This window comes from Trichosurus vulpecula, chromosome 1 (assembly GCF_011100635.1).
Source record: "Trichosurus vulpecula isolate mTriVul1 chromosome 1, mTriVul1.pri, whole genome shotgun sequence".
Lineage (NCBI taxonomy): Eukaryota > Metazoa > Chordata > Mammalia > Diprotodontia > Phalangeridae > Trichosurus > Trichosurus vulpecula.
The window spans coordinates 511176803-511201125 of record NC_050573.1 but is presented as its reverse complement, the minus strand read 5'-3'; the positions used below and the strand labels follow the sequence as shown (position 1 = coordinate 511201125).

At 40.8% G+C, this 24323-nt stretch overlaps 1 protein-coding gene across 1 annotated transcript in view; it reads right to left on the bottom strand.

Annotated features, from left to right (window-relative positions):
• Positions 1 to 19238, bottom strand: part of PRDM6 (PR/SET domain 6) — a 162507-nt gene extending 143269 nt beyond the window's left edge. The window contains exons 1-2 of the mRNA XM_036734375.1: positions 18644 to 19238; positions 6711 to 7018 (exon numbers count right to left, since the gene is read on the bottom strand). Of these exons, the coding sequence (XP_036590270.1) occupies positions 6711 to 7018; positions 18644 to 19238 (903 nt within the window). The remainder of the gene's footprint in view (positions 1 to 6710; positions 7019 to 18643) is intronic.
• Between the last annotated feature and the right edge of the window lie 5085 nt (positions 19239 to 24323).

The following is a 24323-nucleotide window of genomic DNA, read 5'->3' as shown; positions in this document are numbered from 1 at the left end:
GTAATAAAAATACTATTTTTCAAGCAATTAAAATGAGACTAAGTTACAGAATGATATAAGTCAAGACACCTGATGTTTCAGTTTCTAGACAATTCATACCCCTGTGCTTCATTTCTCTCATGTGATCTGGCTTTTAAGGTTCATCTATCTAAGAACTTTCGATTTTTGGTTCTTATTTTAATTTTGGGATTGTACTTCTAAGTCAATGTGGGTAACAGGATAAATGTACAAGATATGACATAGTGGGAATGGGGTGGAGAAGAAACCATGGTCATGGACCCTGAAATATACGTATAAGAGCTTTTCTTCACAAAGGCAAAATGCTATCTAATAAGCAACTACCAAAAAATACACAATATTAATTGGCTAATCTACCTTGAATACCTCAGGATTTATAATGTCTGCAATTAAAGTTCACACATATTAAAGTTTACTAAATTAAGTCTCCAAATAAGTTTCTCTATCTTTTTTTTTTAAGAAAAGAAGACAAATAATTTTTTTCTCTTAAAAGAAATCAGAAATACTAAATCTATTATTCAGTATTTGGTTTGCTAGGGCATTCTAGGCAGGGTTAAGTGTATAAACTAAAAGCATGTGAATAGTTTAATTCTAGCTATTTTATTTAAAGGTACACTTCTAAATGTCCAATTTATATTATTAATATTTTTAACACAATACTGGAAATCTTTCCAAAAGGCAGCAGATGGTTTTACAGTCCATGTAAAACTACAAAATGCTCACTCTATCAAACAGGCACCAATGAAAAAGACATCTTCTCCTCAAATGAGGCAAAGCCAAAAATCTGCACCAGCTGTTACTTTGCATAATTTAAAATGCAATAGTAACATTACTATGGTTTACCTTTAAGAAACAAATTATTTGAATTTCACGAACATGCCATATTTGAAATTCGGCTGACAGGTATCCTAGAATATTAAATATTGAATTGCAGAAAAACATTTTTTTTACTTTAGTATAAGCTGTGGCAGCAACATAATTCTATCTTCTGGCATTTTGATGAATCAAGCAACTACAATGCAGAGTCTTTGAATCTATACAGTTACCTAGCCTATCACTGAAACAAGTTTTTCAGTTCAAGATTTTATCTATGCACAGATTCATGCTTGTGGGCACAGTCCTGTGTATGGAATCTGGCAATTTGAGTAAATCTATATAGTATATGTAAAATGTAAAGAAGTCGTTTTCCTTTATTCAATTATTACTTAAAACTGCCACTTAAGCAGCAGTTTAAAAAAAAAAACCTTGCTACTATTTACCATAGACATACATGCTAAAGTGTTTTTTTATTAAGATATTAACCTAAGTTAATGGACAATGATGAAAAATGCACCATTAACTTAAAAGTAAAACTCAAGTCAAAATTTTTTGTCACTAAGTCAAATCATAAATAATACTACAAACTAATCGTCCATATGATCTCAGTTTTCTGAAGAAAAGATGAAGTTTCTCCCATATCATGGATGAAAATAAAATATTCGAATCTGCCCAACCAACATGAAGGATTTTGCAAAACTGAATCTTTCCCTGGAACTCTGATTGAAATTTTAATAAACTCCAACTTCATTTAAGTTACCAGAATAATTCTTCATTTTTGAAAAGAAGTGCAATTTATTTTTCCAGTTGTTGCTAAAATGTCTTGTCAAGCTCGACTTCTGGGTTGAAAAGCTTCAGCTATACTAGCCTATCTTAATCAGAAATTTCATTTTAAACTTCTGGATTTTAGTCCAATAGAATTTTAAGTGTGCCCTGTGTACATTCCAAAAGTCTGGTCTTATTAAATTCTGATGTTAAGCAGAAAGGGGAAACCATGTGCAACCAGATTAATTTATCCCTAGGGGAAAAGGACACATTAATAATTGAGATAATGTTTTCATATATGTTGAAATCAAATGTGCCCTTTCCACTTCTTCATTAGAAAACACATTAGGGAAAAATTATCTCACTCTCATCAATAAGACCTAATTGCTGAGAAAGTCTCTATTTTCTTTATTAAAAAAAATTGGAAAGAGTGTTCCTATTCCTTCCAAATGTCCACAAATGTTATCATACATTCAAGTATTGTTGGAATAAATGCCTATGTTACCAAAGTGAATGTTTACTTAATTCACCCTGGACTATTTTTGTTTTAAACAGCCTGAGTTTATAATATTTTTTTTAAAATACCAGCAAACCCTGAGGCTGATTGAAATGAGTCAAAGTGAAAAAGAAAACTGGGGTGACTAATATTTTGGCTTTATGAAGAATTAATCTCTCTAAACTACAAGAAGTTGTCCTGGCCTTTTTCTAAAAAAACAAAAAAAAAACCTAAGAATGCCTCATGATCTTTCATAGTTGTGAAAACATGTTGTGAGGTAATGGAATGGTATTTAATATACTCTGAATGGCTATACATTCAAAGAGTGTTGGTTATCGGCAAAGAAAATATAAAGTGCATGATAGGAGCTCTCTAGCAAACTAACCAAACAGGTTTCTAATATTTATTTATGGCAAGGAAAGTGGTTCATTTATTTACTACAACCAGGAAAACAAGAAAATTAAAAACATGAGTGCCCGATATGAATTTGAATGTTTGTACAATAAGCAATCATTCTGTATAAAAAGTACAACCATGTTGAAAACAATGAACTGTAAATTGAAACAAAAATCCATCAACTACTTGGTACCAGTGTAGGAAAAATATTAGAAATCCATTTGCAGTACTGAAATAAAGATAAGTTACCCCCAGAACATCCATCAGGACTTAAATATTGAGCTACTAATTTAAAGACATTTTCTCATCTGCAATCGACTTTGAAAAATATGCAGAAAGGAATTAATTATACTTATGACTTAAATGAGACAATCACGAGAAGATACATACATATATAAAGTTCATATTTTGTAAATATGTGTGTATTAATGTTGACCTGCTGGGAGGAAAGGCATTTTAAAAGAATATGTTCAAAAATGGGTTATTATATCATGAGTCATAAAGCACTTAGTGTCAGAATTTCTTTTTTGCCTACAGATACATACTGATTACTTTTTAAAATAGTTTTAAGTATATTACGTGTGACATTCCAGGCCTGAAAGAAAAAACCTAAAATTTGAAGAATAAAGCCAAAATTTGAGATTTTTCTGGTATTAAATATAACTTGATTTAGATACCCAGCAATTTTCAGAAAATGCCTTAGGATGACATGTATCTGCCATATTTTAAGTGATTAAGAAAAATTTTACAACTACTATTAATTGGATGTAATTTTAAGTCTGTCATTACTATGAATGTTATAAATATCTATCAATAGTCTATTATCTATTCACAATATACATTGGAATACTATCCGATCTTTGTAGTATAGTCCTTTTTATAGGTTTTCATTGCTTCCCTGAGATATTTTGCACAACTGTAAAGCCACCATAATCAAAATTTCACAGATATCCACAACCTCATAACAGTATCTGAAACATTCATGTTCTTACTGTCCCAAACAACTATACCAACTTTGCTATTGTGAAAGAAGTAAATAAGTTGCCCAAACATCTATGAACTCAGCACTTCCGGCCTATAGTTAGATCACAAACACATACAACTTTTATATCATACGCAGAACTGTTTCTCCAAATCCAGTATCTAGTACCTAGTAAGATTAAAGATACAGATGAAATGTTCCTCAATGTCTCTGTTAAAATGCTTTCTACTGTACACAAAATAAGACTTTTTTTTTACAAAATTCAACAAATAATTATTAAACACCTATATTGCTAACTATACTCTGCTATTGCTTAGATTTCCAAATGTGTGATATCTTTACTTGGAACACCCAGATGTTCGAGTCTTGTATAAAAACAATAAATGTCTCTTCTATACGGGATTTTCTTATGTTCACAGTTTTGCCCTCTGTCTTACTGGAAATAGAAGCCCTAAATTTAAGGCATAAATAATAGTATTCAGGTTTGCCATTTTCAGAAAGAGGTAAACCTGTATAATTAAGTTATTATGACTGCAAAAGTTTTGAGACCTTAGAAAACTCTTGGCAAACCTCTAACTATATAGTATCATCATTCTTGTGATGTCACAATATCATTGAAAGTACTGGAAAGTACTTTTGTCATCTTTAAGGAAAACTTGAGTTCACTAAGATTAGGAACCAGAACCAAAAAGGAAATGTTTCAAATCCAGATAATTGGATGATTTTCCCCTTAATGTCAGTTTTTATTTCGCAATAGCTTCTTTACCTAGCCCAATTTATCTTCCTCCTTTCCTTCTTTCCCCAAAGAATTTCTTCGAAAGAAGTAATTTTAATATTGTTTGTAGTAATAACAACACAAAGTGTCCCAAAACTCTTGATTCGATTTTCAACTATTGAAGCTTAAAATAGCACTTTTGAGATACTCTGTAGTTGGTAACCTAAACTCTTTTTTTAAATTTTGTTTAAATTCTAAAACCTATAGTGAAATGTTAAAAATGTAAAAAATTGTCTCCAACAATAGTTTAAGGTTGTAACTTAACCAAGAATTTTTTCCCATGATGCTACAGTACGTGTGACCCAGCTGTTGATGATCCAGACACAAACTAAACCTCCCCCACTTTTTACAGCAAGGTCTTTACACAGGCCTTTTCTCATGGACCTAGCTCTATGGAGACAGCTAGCTCAAACATGCTATTCCTGTTAACTCTGGGTAGAACATTTTTAACACACAGGTGCAAGTTTTTGTGGATAAGATGGACTATTTAGGCCACAATCTACTTGGTTAAGATAAAACAGCATGTACTGTAACCTGTCATCTTGACAGGCCGCCCTGCCAAGTTAAATGTGTAAGCAGCTGCAGCAATCTGCTCCATATTACACCAAGGAGGTTCAGCCTTCAGGTACCTGCCAAATTGGCCAGCAAAGTTAGAGTAACTTCTATTGCCCCACCATCCCTCTGCTTCTATAAGGGTGCATCCAACAAATCGCACAATATCTATTCCTTTTCTTAAATTTCACAGTACCTCCGGCAACATGACAAACAATAGTAAAGTTAGTGATGTAAGATTGGAAACTTCTAGAGGGCAGGGACTGGGTCTTATCTTTTGCTCTCTTCCAGGGTCTGGGGTAGGGCTGTATTACAGTAAAAAGCCCTGTGGTAAGGAGATGTAAATTTGAATACTGGCTCTAACAATTCATAGGATCACAAATTTTGATGATCTAGATGGGATCTTCTAGCTCATCTTGTTTAAGTAAATAACTGCCTTTATTTTACAGATAAGGAAACTGATTACTACATGATTATTGCTACAAATGTTTACTACAAAATCAGTGGTATAGCTAGGATTTGAATGGAGTCCTCTTACTCCAAATCAAGCACTGTATCAGACTACCTCTCTCGACTATCTCTCAAGCTTTGGCAAGTCATTTAATCTCTGAGAACCTCTATCTCTTTATCTATAAAAAGCGACTGATATTTGCAACCTACCTATCAGAAGGAAGGCTTTTGTAAATACTAAAGGTCTGTATAAATGCAAGTGATTATTGGATATAGAAGATATCAAATAAATAATTATTTATTAGGAAGGTTATCTAATGTCAATTTTCAGGAACTCATTCACTGTTACTCCCTATACCAGGGGTTCCCAACCTGGGGTGTGAGAAGCTTGTCAAGGGAATGTAAGATATTTGATAAATAACTATATTATCCTATAAATTATTCCAATATAATATTGTTAGCACAAAAAAAAAGTAAGGAGGAAGTCAGAAAGAGTGGTAGTGTTATGTTACATCTGAAAAATTAGAGGCAAATGAAGGCATCATTTCTACTGACCAAAACCAAATGAATAAGGCTTGAGTATGAAGCACTTTTCACGTTGCACTAGAAAAAAAATCAGTAGCTATGATTTCCAGTCAATGAAGTTACAAAATTTGGGATGTGCCCTTGGAGAAATATATCCTATTCTAATTAAATGTGCTCACAAGGTTTTAATTACTTTTATGACTATTCATCTCCATGAATTCCTATTCTCAATCCTGTTGTCAATCAAATTTAAAGCAAAAAACAAACTGGATGCCAAATATGATATGTGGGTTAACTATTCTATGAATAAAACTTCTGACTGACTCACAATTTCTTTTACTGTGTTCTGATAAACATGTAACATTTTAATGACTCAAAAAAAGTTATGTACAAAGTAGTTTTCTTTATGAAAAAAATCCCTTCATTTTGTTTCTTATGCGCATATACATGAAAAATTTCTAGAATTAACTTCTTTTCATTATGAATAGGAGGTACAAAAATGTTCATTGGAAGCCAAGCGATTCTCTAAAGAAAAAGGTTGGGAACCACTGCCTTAGACCTATCATTAGTAAGTTATTTTCTGTCCTACAACTAGGAGTCAGAAGACTTGGGATCTAGTCTTGGCTCTTTTGTCAAGAGCCAAGTCTTGGGCAAGTCACCTCTCTTTAGCTTCCTCATTTGTCAAATGAGGGGATGGATGATTGCTAAGGCCCCTTCCAGCTCTAACATTCTCTGTCTCTTGAGGGAAGAGCAGAAGGCCTGGAACTGCCAGTCTTAGATGGCCAACTCAGGAAACCTATTCTGCATCCTTTCCATGCCTATTGTGTCGCAGTAGGAGTGATCCCACTGAGATCAATTCCATTCAATTAACTATAGACAACTTTTAGACAAGAAGAAACAAATCAGCCAAGTTAGAGAGGAGCCTTAAAGCTTACCTCCCAGAGATGCTGGGTGTTTCTGACAGCTCCCGCCTGCACTTTTTCTGGGGGGAGAAGCACTCCCTGAAACGGTCCGATCCAGGTGCCCTGCTGGATCCTCTGTGCAGCGCAGATACCATACGCCAGGCCTGGAACGGTGCTGGTGCACAGACACACTTCCCGAGGCAGGTCTCGAAGCCACTCGGGCATCTCTGGCGGGGGCGCGGCGGCGGCCGTGCTGCTGGTACCCACCAGCCGGCGAAGGGAGTGCAGGGGGCCGTGCATGGGGCATTCACCATTACGGTTGTCAGCGCACATGTCGCAACCTGCCGAGTGAAAAGAAGGGCCGTGGGGATAGGGAAAGGAGAGACACGTGGAGAAAGAGAAAGGTTTAACAAGGAAGGCGAGTGTGCTTATTCATCCCTATCCACCCCTACCTCCACCCCCACCCCCACCATCCCTGCCAAAAGATTTGACAGTTCTGTCCTGGGGCACGCTGCATTGGAAATGGTGCACCCCCTCCCTCTTCTTCCCCAAGGGAAGACTTGGGCCCCTTCTCTTTGTGACCGTGAAGGCCTTGAGGTGGCCCTAAACCTGATCAGCTTCTGGATTAAATTCGGCGTAAAGGGACCCTCGGTGATCTAAAAACCAAGTGCCCACAAGGAAATACTGGCTGCGCTTAAAAGTCATTCGCACTGTAGGCCTTGCCTGTGGCATCTTCCTAACTGTGGTGTCAAAGCTGGTTTTGACTCTCCGTCTTCTTTTCTTTCTTTATCTCCCTCTAATCTCCTTTTCTCTCTCCTTTTCCTTTCTTTCCCCCCCCCCTCTTCTTCCCTTTTCTCCCCCCCCCCTTCCTTTTCCTCCCGACTTTTCCCAGAGTTAGAAGTGGCATTACATGTTTCTGCCGACGTTGCTTAATTGCACTTTTAAGAACCTTAGAAATATTTCCCCTGGAGTTAGTGATATACAGTAAAATTGATCACCGTCCAGACTAGAACTTTTAAGTTTTAGGGTTGTTTTTTTTTTTAAGCTTTGAAGCTGATTCCTCTTACAAGCCCAAATATCTCCACAAGGAGGGGGTGGGGGAAAGGCCCTGAAGAACCCCATTTGACCGCTCAGTCATCATTTTTGCTGCCCAATAAAAGGTCCTCAGCCTGGGGAAACCCGTCTGTCAAACAACTTGGCATTCAGAAATAGAACTCCAAGAACTAAAAAGCGCTAGTCTGCTTTTGGTTAGTTCTTTCTGGCCCTCTAGGTTAGTATTCCCGTAGTTGACGGGGAAAAAAGTCACCGCTGTCAATAGTGGGGTCATTGTAGGAGTATTCTTATACTTGTTAGTGAGTCCTCGGCTTCGTGTGAAACACTTGGACGGGGCATTGTTAGAGGAAGAAATATCTGACCTGTTAAACCCTTTAGGCTTAAAGGAAACGTTGCGTTTTGTGTTGTTGATGTTGGTTTTTTTAACCTATTGGACTTCTTTTTTCTTTGTTTTCCTAACCTCCCGAAACTAGGTAAAGAAATTAAATGTCCCAAGGCATTATGCGAAGGTGGGATACTTTTTTTCACCTGGAAAAAAAAATCAACTACAGTTGCTGTCACCGCTACGGCCACATACTCCCACTGGAGCCCTCCTGGAGGAGTGGAAAAAGGTAGTCCATAGGCGTTACATGAGTTGTCTTTCTTCCAAAGGGATATTGCAGAAGGGAAGAAGGAGGCAAGGGGAAGATAATTTCAGGCTAGAGATGAAGCAGAGAGCACCAAAAACCTCACTGTTTGGATCCCTTCCGTATCACTCCGCCACCCGCCCCCCTCGACTGGAGCCCTGGAGATTTTGCAAGCAACCTCTAGACCAGCCCAGTTGGGAGCAAGTAGGCACAGGCGGCTGGGGCCGCCTTGTCTCCAGCGAGAACCCTGTGGTTATTAATGGGCTTCGCGGAGACGTGTGGTCTGCTAGCCCCCTCTGCTTCCCGACCTCCTGGGCACAGGAGAGCCCAGCCCCTAGGGCCAGCCAGCTCCAAGCCTTCCTTATCCTGTCTCTGGTTTTCCTGGAATACTGCTAGTCAAGTCCTCCCACCTCCATCCATACCCTGGTCCCACCTTTCACTGAGGCAGCAGAAAGACAGGGCTTCCCACCCAGAAATCATCGACAGACTGCCCATAGAATGCCATGAAACTTAAGCCGCTGCTAACCTGGAGGGTAACAAACTGAATTCAGGAGCTGTTCCAGAGTTCTGAGCCCCCGAATAAACATCCTACATCTTAACTTGCCCACTTTTCAAGCGCGTAGGAGAACAAAGCTGATTTTCCAAGCCTGTCTGCATAGCCTTCCTCATGAGAGGTGAACTTGCACCGCGCCCTCCCCCCCTCCCCAGCACAAAATAAGCTCCGAGCAATTTGATGTCACCATCCTTTATCCTCAGAGCTCAATGTGTGAGCTCAGGCCAGTTCCACTCCTACTCTGAGTTTCCTAATTTGTAAAATTAGCTTTCCTATTTTGTAAAATGAGGATAATAAAACTTTGTACTACTTCCCAGAGCTGTGTTAAAGATCAGATGAGTCATTCTAGCACTTTGTAAACCTTTAAGCACTGTTTTATATACCAGCTCCTATTATTTCTCCTTTTTTGAAGGAGTCAGCTAGCACTCTTGGGCAGCTCCTGGGTTCTTAACCGTCTGTGCTAGATGAAGCTACTATGGGGACCCAACAAGCTCACAAGCACATGGGGCAGTTCACAGTTTCCCTCTGGGTCACTTTTCTTTGGGAAGCAACAGCACACAGGTTCTGGTCAAAGGACTTAAATGCTCTTCTTTAAGACTGAGACTATACAACAATTACTGAAATTCACAGTAATACAAGTCTCCCCCCCCCACCCCAGTAATTTGTAACAAAATAAATCCTGCATGGTTAATATTGTTTTCAATGTTCTTGCAGTTGAATTCACATTTTCATTTATTTGTCAAGGAACTTCTGTTCTTACTCTTCCTGTCACTAAGTGTGTTTGGGGGTGGGGTGGGGAGAGGGGCGTGGTAAATAGGGATTGTTTCAATTTTGTATTTGTTTATCCAGAGCCTACCACAGTCCTTGGCACTTAGTAGGTGCTTAATAAATGGACTAATCATCTTAAAAGGATTAAACAAATTTAAAAGGCCTCTGACTTACAGCTGCTCAGCTAAAATGTACAATGGGGTCCCTTTCCTCAAACTTTCATTCCTGCAAAAAACAGTTTGAAGGGATAATTCATTAATTCTACATAGAAACTGCTGTTTTCTTAGGGTTTCTTCTCTTCTTTAAATGGAAATAAGTTTACATCATGGGGGCTGGAGTTATTTATATCTCTCAGGGACTTCTCAGCAGAAATACCTTCCTCTCAGTCAGTCATTCTCAGTGTAAAATAGGTTATGTGGCTCTGCTTGGGGCCCAGGTTTTACCAAAAGGGAAGCAGAAAATAGAATTCCTCCTCCTATCTCATTGGGCCAACAATATCTCATATTCTGCCTCAGGTGATTGATGGAGAAAACTAAAACATGAGTGATCACATTCAGAAGGAAGAGATGAGCACTGTGTCAACATAGTAGGTAAACAAGAAATCTAAAAAAATGGGGTAAAAAGTTTAGGAAATCTTTGTGTCCAAAACCAAGACTCAATAGAATGAAAATATTTCATCTGAATAACTATTTTGGGGGCTGTTGAAAAGACTGCAGTCTGATTGGGTCACAGGGATCCTTTTGCCTCATTCCCACAATCTTATGTTTGGAAAGATTAAAATAAAAATATGAATGGGAAAATAAATAGATAACATTCATAAATTTTTTTTATTACCCAGCATCTGAAGCTCTTTCAGCACCTTAGCAAAAAATAGCTAAAAAACAAATGACAATAAGCAAAGGCAATTTGCCCATGAAAATAAAAATAAATCACCCAAGGGAGTTACTTAGATGACTTTCCCTTTCTGGTTCACTCAATAAGGCTATGTTGAAGGCAAGAATATTTAGTATTCCCTCCCCAGACATTGTGAACCACTGTCAGTAGACACATTTAGTGCAGGAGACACATTTTTTTTCACTTCCAACACAGCTACTACCACATTATCTTAGGATTGTAGGATCATAGATTTAGACCTGAGAAAGACATTAGTCCAGGAGTGGGGAACTTGCAGCCTCAAGGCCACATGTGATCTTCTAGGTCCTTGGGTGCAGCCTTTTGACTGAGTTCAAGTTTTACAGAACAAATCCTTGGATTCAGTCAAAGGGCTGCACTTGAGGACCTTGAGGGACACAAGTTCCCCACCCCTGATCTAATCCAATGTCCTCATTTCTCAGGCAAGGAAACTGAGACCCAGAGAAAGGAAGTGCTCACAGTTGCTGAGATAGTAAGCTAGAGGTGAGGAAATGGTGTTTGAACCCAGATCCTTTGACTCCAGAGCCAGTACCTTTTCCACTGTATCTCACTGATGCATAAAATAATTTGAAAAGCTATGTACTTCAGCTACCAACCAAGAGACTTAAAGGAGATTTAAATACATATTTTAAATACATTTAAATACATATTTTAAATACATGATAACATACACATACATGCCACAGCTCCAAGAAGCACTCCACAGAGAGAGAGAGCATGTTTTATGGGAAGAGTGTTAGAAACCCAGCTTTGATATTCCTTATCTGACTTTGAGAGTCACTTAACTTCTTGGAGCTTCTTCTTCTTCAACTATAAAATTGGGACAAAAATGCTTCTCCTACCCACCTCACCTGGTTGATCTGGGTAAAGTGTTTTGTAAATCTTAAAGTGCTAGAGAAATGTAGGTTATTATTATATCTTCAATACATTGTACTTCTGTGTCATGTCACATGTACACATTCTGTACATTACTGTGTGACATGTGATGGAAACAATAATGGGATTTTGCAGATGGAGAAACTGAAGCTCCTGAGAATTGGAAAGTGTCATAATCAGTCAGTAAGACAGCCAGTTTTCATTTACTATATCTACAACGCATAAAGATATATACCTTTACTGTCATTTATTTTATATACATATATATTATATATACATATCGGGGGGTGCAAAAAAAAGCTGTCCAGAAGGACCTAAGTCCAAGACCTGAATGTGAAACATATTGACTGTGTGACCCTGGACAAGTCACTTAACATTTCAGTGCTCTAGGTAAATCACCAAAACTATAAATCACAAAGAAGTTGTCTATTTGCATTGATGGAGGGGCACTCCTCATATAAGAATTCCCTATAGCAGTGAAACTACAGTTCACATCCCTATCCCTAGAGCTCTATATTGTATAGTAGGATTGGGGTGGAGGGGGACTTTGGCCAACTACTATAAAAATGCATGAAGATGTATTTTATTTTCTCATGTTACAAAACCTCTTCAGTTGTTGAAGATATTTTAACTTCACCTTTTACCTCAAAGTATTAAAATAATTTTATGATACATGATTTTTAAATGAAATTGCTAATTATCTATTTTGAACAAATAGAGATTATGGGAAGAAATGGTGTATCCACATGTTTGCAGGCATACCATCTGTGAAGACCCATAGGAAAGCTTAGGGGAAAATCAGTAAGCTTTGCATACTTCTTCTAGGAAAGCATGATATGCTGAAATAAATATATTCTCATTTATGGAAATGATAACAAAGATAGAAAGGTATCTCTAAAATTAGGGAGGTGGTGGACATAAAAACATTATCAACAAAGTTTCCTTGACTTTGAAAGATGGTGGGGCATTTCTATATATTCTCTCAATACAGTACCTTGAAAGGCACTTTAACCCAAAGATGTTTCTTTGGTAAGAGTTCCTAGCCATGGAGCTCATGGCCCTGCTTCTGTCTAGAATATGTCTTTTGTTTAATGATCTAGTGCAGAGTGCCTCTCACAGCCATAGTACCAAGATCATTAATATAAGGGTCATAACGATCACCTCTACATAACACCAAACAAACCCAAATGTACACAAAGATACTTTGGAAAAGTGGCCATGTTTTTGGCTTGTTTCCTTGTTTAAACTTGCATTTCCTATCACTTCAAAAATGTGGGGTTTTGTTGGGGTTTTGTTGTTGTTGTCGTTTTACTGTGTTCATTACCAAGCTGACTGAAAATCTTGCTATGTGATTAAGAGAAGATTCTCTTTACAAGAGGTGAACTTTCCCTCATTGTAAGCTTCTTTGTCTCCACTACGACCTTCAATTTCCTTAACTTATTGTCTCCCTTAGATGTTGAAGCAAGGTTAATTAATAAGCATTAATGGAAATGAATGAATGACAGGTCCCAAGAGAACAGGACAAAAAGCACCAGCCTGAGTGAGGACCTCAGCTTTGTCGGCTGCAAGCTATAGATCTTATGTGGCTGTTTTAGGTACACTCTATCAGTAGCCCAGTAGCCTCAGTGTCTCACAGTCTCTGCAAGCCAGACCCAGCAGGATCCAGGAGCCATCCAGTCTCTCAGATCCTCTCCTAGACCTTAGATGTTCCTTTACAGATACCCAGCATTGTTGGCCCAGCAAAAGCTCCAGGCATGCAGCCGAGTGGCAGCCACTGCTCTGCGCCAGGGAGAAACAAAGAGAAACAGGCGGAGAGACAGAGACAGAGACAGAGTGATAGAGTAAGAGAGATAGAGAGACTTCAGTGTCTCTACTAGGTGGATAATGGGGCATAGGCTGTATGTGTGTACACTGTGTGTATGAGAATTCCACATATCATCTCTGTGTGTGTGTTTGTGTGTGTACTTGAAAGGGTATTCATTGTGTACTTGAATGGAGGATGGAGGGGAAAAGGTCATTGGAGAGAAGTAATTTGCCCCTTGGGAGCACTATACATTATAGTAGTCTTCCTCAGTCCCACTCTCAGCCGTCAATGCTTTCCCTTCCTCTTCATCATGTCACCTCTCCACTTTCCTGAGGTGGGGGGGGGCATTAAGAAGGAGGGACTAGTACCTTTCTATTAGCTATTTTCTTTTGGACTTTTGGATGCTATGCTCCTTGTTCAAGTTTGCGCCCCCATCACACATCACAACTTTCATTCTCCCTAGCTATCTCTTTCCCACTATCCCTTCCTCCATGGCTGACATCCTCCTTTGAATAAGCACAGTTCACTTCTATGAAGCTCAAATCAGAAATCATACAACAGAGCAGGTTATCCTGGGAAATAATGAGTGCTATGTCTTTGAAGAGGAAAAATGCATACACGAGGGTGGTTCAAACGGTCATTACTTTTCAAAGGATCTTTTGGAAAGGCTTTGAAAAACAATAAAACATGACCATACGCTAGGGGATAAAAGGGGGTTGTTCCTCCCTCAGAATGGCTTCGGGACAGCAAACTCACCCCTGATTATGCACATATGGATGTGAATATGTATATTTATGTATATGTACATAATGGGAGAGTGGCAGGAGATTTGGGAGAGAGAAAATGTTGGTTTTATTTGTCTTTGAATGACTATTAATAAATTAAATTTGAGTGAGAGTAGCCCAGGCTGAGAGAATATTGTGTGTAGATAAACCTTACTGCCCCCTGCCCCTAAGAGACCCCCATATACAATGTAGAGATGATGAATAGGAGCTGAGAGAGAAGATCGAAGCTGGGTCTGTGCTGGCTCTACTCTCTCCTACAAAACTATAGGGCAATTAATTGTGGCTTGTCCCCTCATCCTTCATCTCCTTGTGGCACATATCGATGGAGATTACTGCTGATGGACCATTTTATCACCTTAAATAAACAGTCACCACCTTTTCTAACCTCAACCTAATATATGGCTATATGTTCTGTTTAAGGATGCTGGATAACTAATGATATAAAATAGCTAAATCATATATGTTACCAGATCTTCTGGACACTCACACAAGAAGGAAGAAAAGAAAAATAGAACAACAGCAAAAATCAACAGCTTCAAATGCAGATGCCTGATACCAGGGGCCAGTCTCTCTTAAGCTAAATATACTCCTTCACCATTAATTGACTGGCATGCTGAGTATATACAAACTACTTGACTGGGTAACATTAGTTTTACCCAACAAATTTATTATGTAGCTGTTTGTTGCATCATGATTAAGAGTTATCAGCATGTCCATAGTGGAAGCTTTTTTCCCCTAAAGGTAAAAGAATAGGCTACAAAGTGATAAGAAAATAGTCGCACCTTTGGGGATCTTCTTACTCCTCTCCTGTCAACTTGGGCACTCAGTTTGACAAATAAGTGCTTGGTCTTATTTGCCTAACTTCTTTCTTGTCCCTCATCTCTACCCACAAAACAATCCCCACAATCACTCACACCCACCCGGAATTCAACTTTGCTGAAAGTCCATATTCTTCAAAGACAGTAGTGGGCAGAGAATAGGAGCGAAAACAAGTTTTTTTTTAAAAATCTCTTTAAAATTGCAAAGGTATCGGTGCTTAAACCACATGGCAATTTCTGAATTCCTTTTAAAAAACAAGATAAAACAAAAATTTGTGAATCAGCTAATTTACTCAGTTTAGGTACTAATAATGGGAAACCCTTTTCAAAGAGATAGCAACTTTTCTTTTTATGGTACTGATAGACAAAAAAAAAAATCAGCAAAAAAAAAAATCCTGAAACACTGAGTCACTGACAAGAGAAATAATGTAGAATTCAGGTTCTATTTATTTACAGTACAAATTTATTTTAAAATCAAAACAAAAGGGAAATATTGCAGGAGTTACAATTATAAGAGTCAGCAAGTCTCATTTAATAGAGACATACATAAAAACCTTACTTTAAAATGCATAAGCTTAAATGAATTATGAGTGTGTTATTTAAATAACAGTGGAAAAGTAATGAACTGATGTATGATTTATGCACTCAACTAGTAAAGACACAACAATTAAAAAAGGAGTTAGACAACATAGAAAATAGATGGGGTCAGTTGGTTGGATCGAAGCAGCTTTCAAATGTTTTGTGTGAACATAACAAACTTCTCATCTGTCACCCAAGGTGAGGTAGATTCTGATACCAAGCCTCAAAACTAAGGTGTTAATGACTCTCTGTCCTACGGAAAATCATCACCACTTGTTAATACAATTCAGAAAAGATATTTTTCTATGTGTATATACTTGGTTGTAAGGGGTGCAAATTATCGATTTTTTAAAAATCAACGATAGAAATGAAACAATGAACCGAAGCCTTCATATTGGTCAGAGCAGAGTTGTGGCATAACAGAACGGGAGAAAATCTGTCTACAAGAACTGTGTCCCTCACTCTGCCCTCTCACCCCACCTCTTCACACCCCAAACGTAGGCAATGTTCTAAAAGCTCCCCCTAAGTTTTCACGTGTTGCCTCGTCCTGAAAATCGCCTTTTCAATTAGCAGGCAAACCAACGCCCATAAGCCCTTCCAAGAAAGTACAGAAATAAAAAACAAAACAAAAACATTTGGCAGTCTTTGAGTTTCTTTAAGACAAACACCCCCTCCCCATTTAAAAGCAATCACTTCTCACTTCATCAGTGTAAAACACATTCCACTGTTTGAAATAACCACCTCACCCAGCTCAAGGAGCATCCTGAACCCGAACTTGGAAATCATGCCTCCCAAGTAACGACTACTCTAGTTAGATTGCCATTTTCTTCCTCAATTGCCCTTTAATTAGCGAGCTATCTGATGTGCTGTTTGTTCTAATAAAACGGTACTTTTCCCATTTCTCTTCTAGTTTCTGCCTCCACCCTTCCCTTTGCATTTAACAAGACTCGCTTTAAGATTCGTCCTTTCCATACTTTTAGCACAACCAAAGCAAGAAGTCACATTAGCACAATGTACAAACGCATTTTTTAAATGATAAATTTTCTTTGGCTTCAAGGAAAAGATATCTGGGCAATAAATATATTCAGTATCAACAGATTAATGGAGAATCTAAAACCCTACAGCATTTCCTTTTCTGGTGACTAGGTTTCCTCCTGGCGAAAGTGTATTAAGTTCCTGAATTGTCCACCAATAGAGTGTACAAGTACACTGTAGCAAACGTAGTCTAAGGAGTCAGTTCTTCCTAAAATTCTACTATAATTTTCTGAGATAAACTACAGGCTCCATGAAGCACTTAGCAGAGCACGATTATTATTCCATTTCACTTGCTCACCAGAAATGCTTTTTCTGAACCACTGTTTAATCTTTTAAAGGTTTATCTGACAGATTTTTAGAACTGCTTCGGAAAGGAGATATTTTCCTTAAGGAGTCTGGAGGGTGACCATAAGTGTATTTTGAATCAATTTAAGAGGATGTTATTTATGAGGCCAGACTTTCTGCACCCTTAAATTCAAGAGCTTTCAAATTCCAGAACAAAACTGGAGAGGGTTTTTTGTTTGTCTTGTTCATTTTGTTTCATCCTTTAAAACTTCTCTGAGAAGCAAGTCAGGAAAGAGGAGTTGGGTTGTTGGGTTTGGGTGTTGTTTTTTTTTTTTTTAATATTCATCATATAATCTCCCCACCTTTCCCCTAGCTATAGTCATAATTTACTTTCCCCTGACCAATATAATCAAATTTATGCACCCTAATACTAATCTAATTCCCATTTTACAATAGAAATTATGGGTTGGTTGCCTCTTCGAGCAGCTATTAAACAAATGGTTGTTTTATAACGAATTAAGAAGTTTCAGGTAAGAAGATGCTTCGAGAAATAACAGCTTATAAAATATAATAGTAAGGGAACTAGGAACAAGGTATTCAAACTTTTCTTAAACAGTAGAGAGGGAAATGAAATAGTAACTAAAGGAATGTTGACTTTAAAATCTCATACTGCTTTCAATTTGAGAACCTCTTAACTTATTCTTAATATTACGTCCGGACGTCACTGGCAGTATATTTAACACTTGTAAGATCTATGAACAGAAGTGTACCTTATTAAACTTCTGAGACCAACAGAAAGAAACTGATGTAAGTCAATATCCATCTTTGGTCATCACTTGAAATTCTACTGTAAAATCTCAAAAATGCTTTTTAAATTTAATTGTCTAGCCAGGAGTCATGGGTAAATTGGTTCTGACACTTAATTTGATCTACGACATAAATATCTGAGAGGTAAGGAAATGCTTTTTGTATTAAATTACAATGTCATACGTTTCACAAAATAAAACTGATAAACTTTTGGGTATTATTGACGCTACCAAGATCTGCAAGACTACCGAGGTGAGTGCAGGAAGGGGGCAGCCCCGAGCCCTAGTCGAGGAAATGAAAACTTTAGGGTTGCCTGTCTTATCTGAGAAGTAGATATTTTTCTTCTCTTCTTTTTTAATGATGAACTTCAAAATAATCCCTGCCCATTGCGTTTGCCACAGTTTAATCTAAGAGAAAAAAAAAACAGTTCTCAGAAATCTGTCTAAATGAAAAGCGGTTGCTTTCATCCCACTGCTGTCTCAAGGCCCCGAAATGAAGCTCCCGAACCACTAACACCAAGAACTTTGCGAGAACGGTCCGAATTTCCACCTTTCCCATGACAGCACAGGGGTCGCTAACCAACCACCACACTCCCGAACACACTCACCGCCCTCAACTCTTCCAGCCAACTCAGAGTTAGAAGAATCTGAACCCTCCAGCTTGGGTATAAGTGACAAGTCTTTCTCTCCCTCCTGTTGTTCTCCCATCCAATTCCAGCTCTATCTCCCAGATCCTATGTCTTTATCCCCGCAAAGTCCTGAAAGATGAGTTTTTTTGCCTGTCCCAAATACTCCGTACTCCACTCTAGAAGGGATAGCTGCTTTGGGTTCCAAGTGAAGGGAAAGGAAGCCATGGGAGAGTTCCCCGTTCAACACCATTACCCCCCCCCCCATCCCGTGCCAGAAAACTTTTACAATAGCATGACCAGGGAACCAGGGAATTGGGAGAGCCAGACTTTTCCCATTTCCTCCTCCCAGCCCGTTTTTAACCAGCGCACCCTCCAGAGATGGAATTAAGCCCTACGGGAGCGGGAGAAGGGGAGGGGTTAGAGAGGGCGCTACATACGGTTATTGGGGTCGCTGGTGTGCTGGTTGAGGGGTATGATCTCCATGCGCTGCTGTCCGTACAGGTAATAGTCCAGCTCCTCTGCTGTGCAGCGAAATCGAGGAACTCCCCTATCGCAGGCGGCGGCCCCGCTGCTACACTTAGAGCCGGAGCCCGAGCAGGAGCCGACGCACAAGTCCTTGCCCTGCAGAGCTCCCGAGGGTAGCACCTCGGAGCTGGAGAGCGGCGCGAATACCGGCAGCTGGGCCACGGGCAGGGCGGCCAGGCCGGCCAGGGAGGCGGCCGTGGCCGCGGAAGCGGCGGCGCACGACGAAGAGGCCGAGGCTGCGGTAGAGGTGGTCGAAGAAGCCGGAGTGGAGGAGGCGGAGGAGGCCGAAGAGGACAGGGAGGCAGGGCGCGGGCGGAAGCTGTCAACCACGGGCTCAGCGCGCTCGGGCGCCGGAGGCGGCAGGGGCAGCGGCGGCGGCTGGCCCAAGACGCCACCGCCGCCGCCCTTGAGCGGGGCGCTCTGCGGGAAGAGTTGCTGCCAGTGCTGCAAGTAGGCTGGGTCCACTTTCAGGAAGGACGAACCTCCGGGGTCTCTGGGCTTGAGCATGTCGGACGCCTGGAGTTGGGAGAAGAGGGGCGGAGAAGGGAAGAGAAGATTGAATCGAGTTTAGGGGGAGCGGTCAGACCGGGGAAAGGATGGCCAAAGCAGACGCTGGGGAGGAGAGGAGGAGGAAGGAGGAGGAGAGAGACCCAGCTAGGTACGGGTCCCAATCCCCCCTTGGCCAGTTCCAGAAAGGAGGACCGCAGGCTCAGAGTGCTCCGGAGAGAGAAAAGCCAAGGCTTCCAGAGTTCTGGGGAGAATCTTCCATAACTATATCAACTGCTCCAGCAACCTCCCTTCCCCATCCCCTCACCCCCACCACTTTCGTCGCCAACTCCGAAGCCACAGAAAGTTTGCTTCCAAATAGCGGAGCGAAGAGGGAAACCTAATTGCCAATTGGTGGGGTTTTTCAGACCATCCTCACCCTCCCTGGGTGCCCCCCAAAACTCTTTCCTAAGCTGAAGCCTTCCCTCTCTTCTCACCCTATACCCCACACCCCCGACCCAGAGGGAGGAAGCTGCGTTTCAGGAACTCTTCACTCTCACCAGACTGCCCACTAAACAGGGAGCCTTCAACCAGGTATTAGGAGTACCAGAGCCACCGGAACTCGGCAACTTAGGATCACTCAACACCCAGCGCAGGAAAAAGGGAGTCTCCTTCCCATTCCCATTATTCTCCCATCACCTCCCACCCCACGACGCACCCTCCCCCCCCCCTCCCCAATCCTTTACGCCCTTCTCCCAAGGGGCCTCGATTCCAGAATTTCAGCTTATACACCCCTCCCCCACCCCTTACCTGGGAACCGAGGGGTGCTGGACTTGGAAGTGGAGAGCTGGAGAGAGACGCCGTGTGTGTGTGTGTGTGTGTGTGTGTGTGTGTGTGTGTGTGTGTGTGGTTACATGCCCCAGAGCAGTCTCTGAAGATCGCGAGTCGCCAGGGGAAAGAATCGGAATGTGAGGTTGATCAAAGGGTAAAGGATCCTGGAAGCCAGCGGAGGGAGCAGTCGGAACTCTGAGCTGGAAGTGGCTGGGAGAGATCCCGGCAGCCTAGACCCGCCGTGGGGCTGCGCTTGGCAGCCACGTCCCGGCTCTTCTGCCTTGCTCTCTGGCAGCCTCCTTGCTGAACACGTGGGTTTTACGACAGCACAAAACACAAGTGTGTGTGTATATGTGTGTGTGCGCGCGCGCGTGTTTTAGTGGAAGAGAAATCGAGATAGAAAGACGCCGACAGAGGCACAGACACCCTACAGAGACAGACACAGAGAGGAAGGCAGACAGGCGGACGGACCAGGAACGAAGGAAGAAAGAGTCGAGATAGGAGGTTACCACTCCGTAGGATCCAGATGCTAGTCTGATGATCTCTCCCTTACACACCGTCTAACACCTCCAATTTTTATTTTATTTATTATTGACATCTCTCGTTCTGTTGATCACTCTTTCTTTCTATGATTTTTTTAAGGTGCCTTTTATTCCTTTATCTTGAAACAAGAAAAAATTAAGAAACGTAAAAGGAATCTCCACATGCCTATGTTTCCGACCTGGGAGCTGTGAACACAGACTCTGAGGATTTCCTGGGAACTTTTGCTCCCCCTCTTACCCTCCAACGCTTCCCCTGAAGTGTTAGAGTCAACTTGATGTTTGAGTCAACTTGTCTAGCCATGCATATTCTCTAAAAGAGAAATCCTCCCGGGAGAAAGTTCTATTGGATGGAAGGGGTGGCGACGATGCTTGAGAGAAACATTTAATAAAAAATAGATGCAGTTTTGATTTCAGGGTTTAGAAGCCTGGACACTCATTTTCTTCTAAAGGAACTATATCTTGCCCTGGAACTTATGTAATGTCACCGTCCTGTCTGCAAGGCTTTCTTTTACCTGAGAAAGTTATCACAGACTTTCTCCCCTTTATCTCTCTGACTACGTCTGTTTCACCTTTTGCTTGAATTCTTACGGTTTTCTCTCCTCTGGATCTCCTCTCTCTTTTCTCCCTCAAGCATTTCTTCATTCTTCTTCAGTTGTCTGGATTCACATTTTGGTGGCACAACTGTGCCTTTACACTTTTGATTCTACTTACCGTCTGTTCTCTCTGGCTTCTGGAGAGGTCCACTTCCAGAGAGCCAGGAGGAAGCAGCAATACCCGCTGTTTACAATCTGCCCCATTGGAGCATAGACCTCTTTCCAGAACTCAGGTTTCAAAAATCTACTCAAACGCACCAGGATGCATTTAGGTTGAAAACACGTTATATGCTGGAGCTTCTCACTCCACCACTCTCTCCCTTCTTTTTGCACTACCAGGATTTGGAATACGGGGATGTCTTCGAAAAGCACCAAGCTTTCCTCTTGTTTACTCCTTACATAGAGCAGATAAGAAAACAGAGGAAGCAATGTTTATCTTTAAAAACACACACACACCGCAACACAATTATTTGAAATCTTCTATGAGCCCTTTCATTTCCCACTTTGTGTTCCTTTTTCTACCCTTTCATTCATTCTAGCAGAGCCTGGGAAAAGTTGCTGTTTAGATTTTGTCTGCGTCTAACGCAGGACATTTTAACACAAATTTGAACAGAGCTCCTCTAAAAATGTTTTGACTGGCGTCATTTTGACAAGGTCATCCGTCATGTGCTGTGTAGATTGATAACACCTAAGCTGAAGTCAAACACCACTAGGAAAAAAACCCCCACGATTTTATGGGCTGTGAAGCTAACCATACAATCTAAGCTGTCTTTGATCAGCTTTAGTGTGTCAGATAGAAAGAATTTTCAGCCCTTTTCTCGACTAATCTAGCCTTAGAACTTCTGAAATGTTCTTATTCAGGCTCCGGGAGAAGACAGAAAGTCTCTTTCTCACACTTTCTCTGTCCAGTGCTGAGAAACAAGCTGAAGGGCTGCTTCCAAGCAAGAGAAGAACGATGCTGCCTCTCTGGGGTTTTAATTTGAATTCTCACGTTGTCATTGTAATATCATCAATTCTTCTCCGGCATTTGCCTCTGTCACTGTGGCCTTTCCAGCTCCCACTCTAAACATGCAAGCACTCTTGCCTTTCCACTCTACATCTTCCCCAAATTCCCCAAAGCCCGCCTTTTTCTCTACCAATTCATCACCTTTCAAAGTTTGAGAAGCTTCTGTGACCCCCATTCACTTTAGAATTTCTCGAAATGTGGGTTCGAAGTGTCTCTTATTGGGGCCAGGAACCTGAAATGATGCCCCATGTCTCCTACCTCCTCCTTCACCGTCTCATCACCGGGATAGCTCCCTGCCCCTCAACCTTGAAGTCATGCTTCTGTAGTGGTGGAACATCCAGAAGGAGACAACATATCTTCTTCTTAGCGCTGCAGAAAGGTGAGTGGAGGACAGAGGTAGGCTGATGTCCCCTGTGTTACAGATCTGTTCTAACATCATTGGAAAATTAAGGTAAATTACTTGCTCCTGAATTCAGCACTGAGAGAGGATGGGGCCAGAGCTTTCTGAGTTCTGGGTCTGGGAAATGAAGTGGAGGTAAGCAGGGGCAGTTTTGAGCTGAAGAAAGCTTTCAAGATAGTGTGTCTTCCCAGCTGCCCCACCCCACCCCCATCTGTAGGGTTACCCGTATTTAGGCATGGAAACAAGGGGGCCTTCCTGGACCATTTCACACAATTACAGAGGCAGACAGACTGATGGCAGCCTGAATGACTGGTGCATAAGAGAATAATAGTAAGTAGAAGAAAAGGAGAAAGTTTGAGAGCAAACCAAAGAGAAAAGAGTGAGGGTGGAATAGAGGCAAAAAAGAGATGAAAGAGAAACTCAACTAGGAGACCAGGTTGAAAACCCTTAGCACAGAGGAAAAGTCTTTGCTGGGAAGGAGTTACCTTTGAGAAGTGAGAGGCTGGGGAAGGAGAGGCACCCAATTCTATGTCAGTGTATCCCTGGTGTCAGTGCATTCTTACAAGACCTAGGTACTAGTCTCAGAGCCCTGAGTTATGAGAAATGAATTGAGGACTCTGAAGGAATGGCAGAGAGTGGCCAGACAAAAGTAGGATTTGATCATCTGGGACAAAACACCTCTGAATCAGTATCTCACCGCACCAGTCTAGTCCAATGTTTTCCTTCTGTATGGACCTTGAGATTTTGAGGCTTTCTGAACCTTGGCTTAGATTCTCACCTCACCTAACCTGTCTCTAGAGATGTACTTTATCATCATCATTACTGTTTTTCTCTCCTATCTTCTGTTCAAATATTCATCTATCATATTGCATGTAGTGGATGCTCTTGGTTCTTTTTCTTCTTTTCACTTTTATCCCCTCCTTCCCTCCTCTCATCAACCATGCCTCCCTTCCCCCCTTCTACATTCCCTTCTTTCTCTCACCCCCCCCATCATTATACAGAGAAAGACGATGGAAACAAATCACTTCACCGGCTCAGGAAGCGATCAAACCTTTATAAAAGTCCATGGCTTCCAAATCAATAGGCGAATATTTGCTGGGAATTTGTTCCAGAGGAATAAATAAGAAGTGTGAGTGTATTAAATGGAAGGGAGGACCTAGTGGTGTTTTTCTTCATTGATTAATGACCTCTAAAATAAAACATGCGGGAAGAGGAGCCAGGATCGATAAATTAACTACCCAAATTCATCATTTTCCCAGGGAAAAAATTAAAATAATCCCCAGGAAGCCAATTCTCCTGTTGTCTGGGTGTTGTGGAAAAGAGCTGGGGTTGAAGAGGAGAGGGGCTACCCGAGGCAGCTGAAAGGCGGTGAAGTGATTCTGTTGGGGAAAGCCTCTATCTGATTTCATTTGACATGCAATTAAAAAGTTTGCCTTTCATATTAATTAATTTCTCCTGATGAGGGAAGACAAATGGTCGGTTTCCCTTGACAGGAGTCCGATAAAGAATTCAGCAGCTTTTCTCCCTGCCCTAGGCCTCTCTTGGTTCTAGTTTTAAGGTCATGGGTGGCTGAGTTAATAATTCATTAATATAGACATTCTGAAAGGATTTGCAGATTCCCCCTGCAAATTCTTTTTTCAGGGAAGAGGAAAAAGAGAGGAAGGTAGAATTTAGGAATGAAGAAGGTAAGGAGAGAAGCGAAAGGGAAGGGAGAAAGGAAGGAGAGAATAAAGG